General features: G+C 37.3%; 1 protein-coding gene across 1 annotated transcript in view; it reads right to left on the bottom strand.

The window, feature by feature from the left end:
• Positions 1-1,296, bottom strand: part of LOC107099706 (voltage-dependent L-type calcium channel subunit alpha-1F-like) — a 25,931-nt gene that overhangs the window by 10,314 nt on the left and 14,321 nt on the right. Inside the window, 1 exon segment of the mRNA XM_015397944.1 lies at positions 874-970. Coding sequence (XP_015253430.1) covers positions 874-970 — 97 coding nt within the window.

Raw genomic sequence — 1,296 nt, 5'->3', positions numbered from 1 at the left:
ACAAACGTATTAGTTTTAGGTATGAATAATGACCAATTGATTATTCCTTGCCACTGATTTTTTTCCCACTGATTCATTAGAAATTATCTTCTTATTTTTTTTTTGATCAAATGTATCATGTATGAAAAGCTCCTGGTTGTTGAAATCTAAATAAGTCATTTTATCTTAAACTGAGCAGGTAACTGAGACAATTAGCCAATGAAATAATACAATTTACATTTGAAATAAGAAAAAACAATTGCATTGTCTTTTTTTCAAGTGCATATAATATAAATATCTTTTATTAAGAGTAGAAATACTCATTCCATCGGCAAATCATCTTCTTTACGTTATCAAATTAAGGGGAAATACACTTCATTTAAGAAATGTTTACTTATGTATAGATAGTTTTTGCAGTGCTTTTTAAAATCAAAGTGGAATAATGTGATATTAAATAGTGTTGCGCTGATGCCATTATTTCGCCCCGATACCTGGCTGTGCAGTATCGGCCCATACCGATACCATCTGTTTGAAATTGATGTGTGTGTATCTATGAAGAACTGCAGACTACTGGGATGTAAATAATCGCCATCATGGCTTCATGTCCAGCTGCTGCCTTCCTTTGTGAAGCAGGAAAAGACTAAAACAAAGTGAATCCAGTAGAACTTTTTATTGCCTACCTGGAATGGGTGACAATAGTGGAAGAAACTTATGGCTCTCAAAATGGTATCGGTGCCCTATTGGTTGGTACTCGCCGATACCGATACCACCATTATAGTGCTGGATCGTGGCCCCGCCTGATACTGGTATCAGTATCGATGCGACACTAATACTAAACCAATCTTAGAGTGAGTAAAAACGTACATGAAGGCAGTTCCCATGTCTCCCGCTTACCTTACAGGCTACCCTGTGAGGACAAAGCTTCCCGAATCCCAGAGGAGGCTGAATCCTCCTGAGCAGCGCCACCACATCCAGATGTTTGATCCGACCTCTGAAAACACAAAACGTTTCACAGGTCACTCATTTCTCACAGGTCATCAAACTCTGACGCTGTTTTACATAAACCAGGATCTGACGTTTAAAGTATGAACTAGAATGACTCTTAACTTTCTGCTCCTGAATGCAGACAAAACAGAAGTTATAGTCTTTGGACCAGAGTCTCTGAAAAAGAAGCTGATTAGTCAGTCACTTCATTTGGATGGGATTAAACTGATTTCAGATAATAAAGTAAAAAATCTTGGTGTTATTTTCGATCAGGACCTGTCATTTAAATCCCATATCAAAGAGGTTTCTAGAATTTCTAAAAGTAGAGTGGGA

This window comes from Cyprinodon variegatus, unplaced genomic scaffold, assembly GCF_000732505.1.
Source record: "Cyprinodon variegatus isolate N-32 unplaced genomic scaffold, C_variegatus-1.0 Scaffold28, whole genome shotgun sequence".
NCBI classification, from domain to species: domain Eukaryota; kingdom Metazoa; phylum Chordata; class Actinopteri; order Cyprinodontiformes; family Cyprinodontidae; genus Cyprinodon; species Cyprinodon variegatus.
Note: the sequence above shows the minus strand (reverse complement) of the source record. Positions and strands in the feature narration are given on the sequence as shown.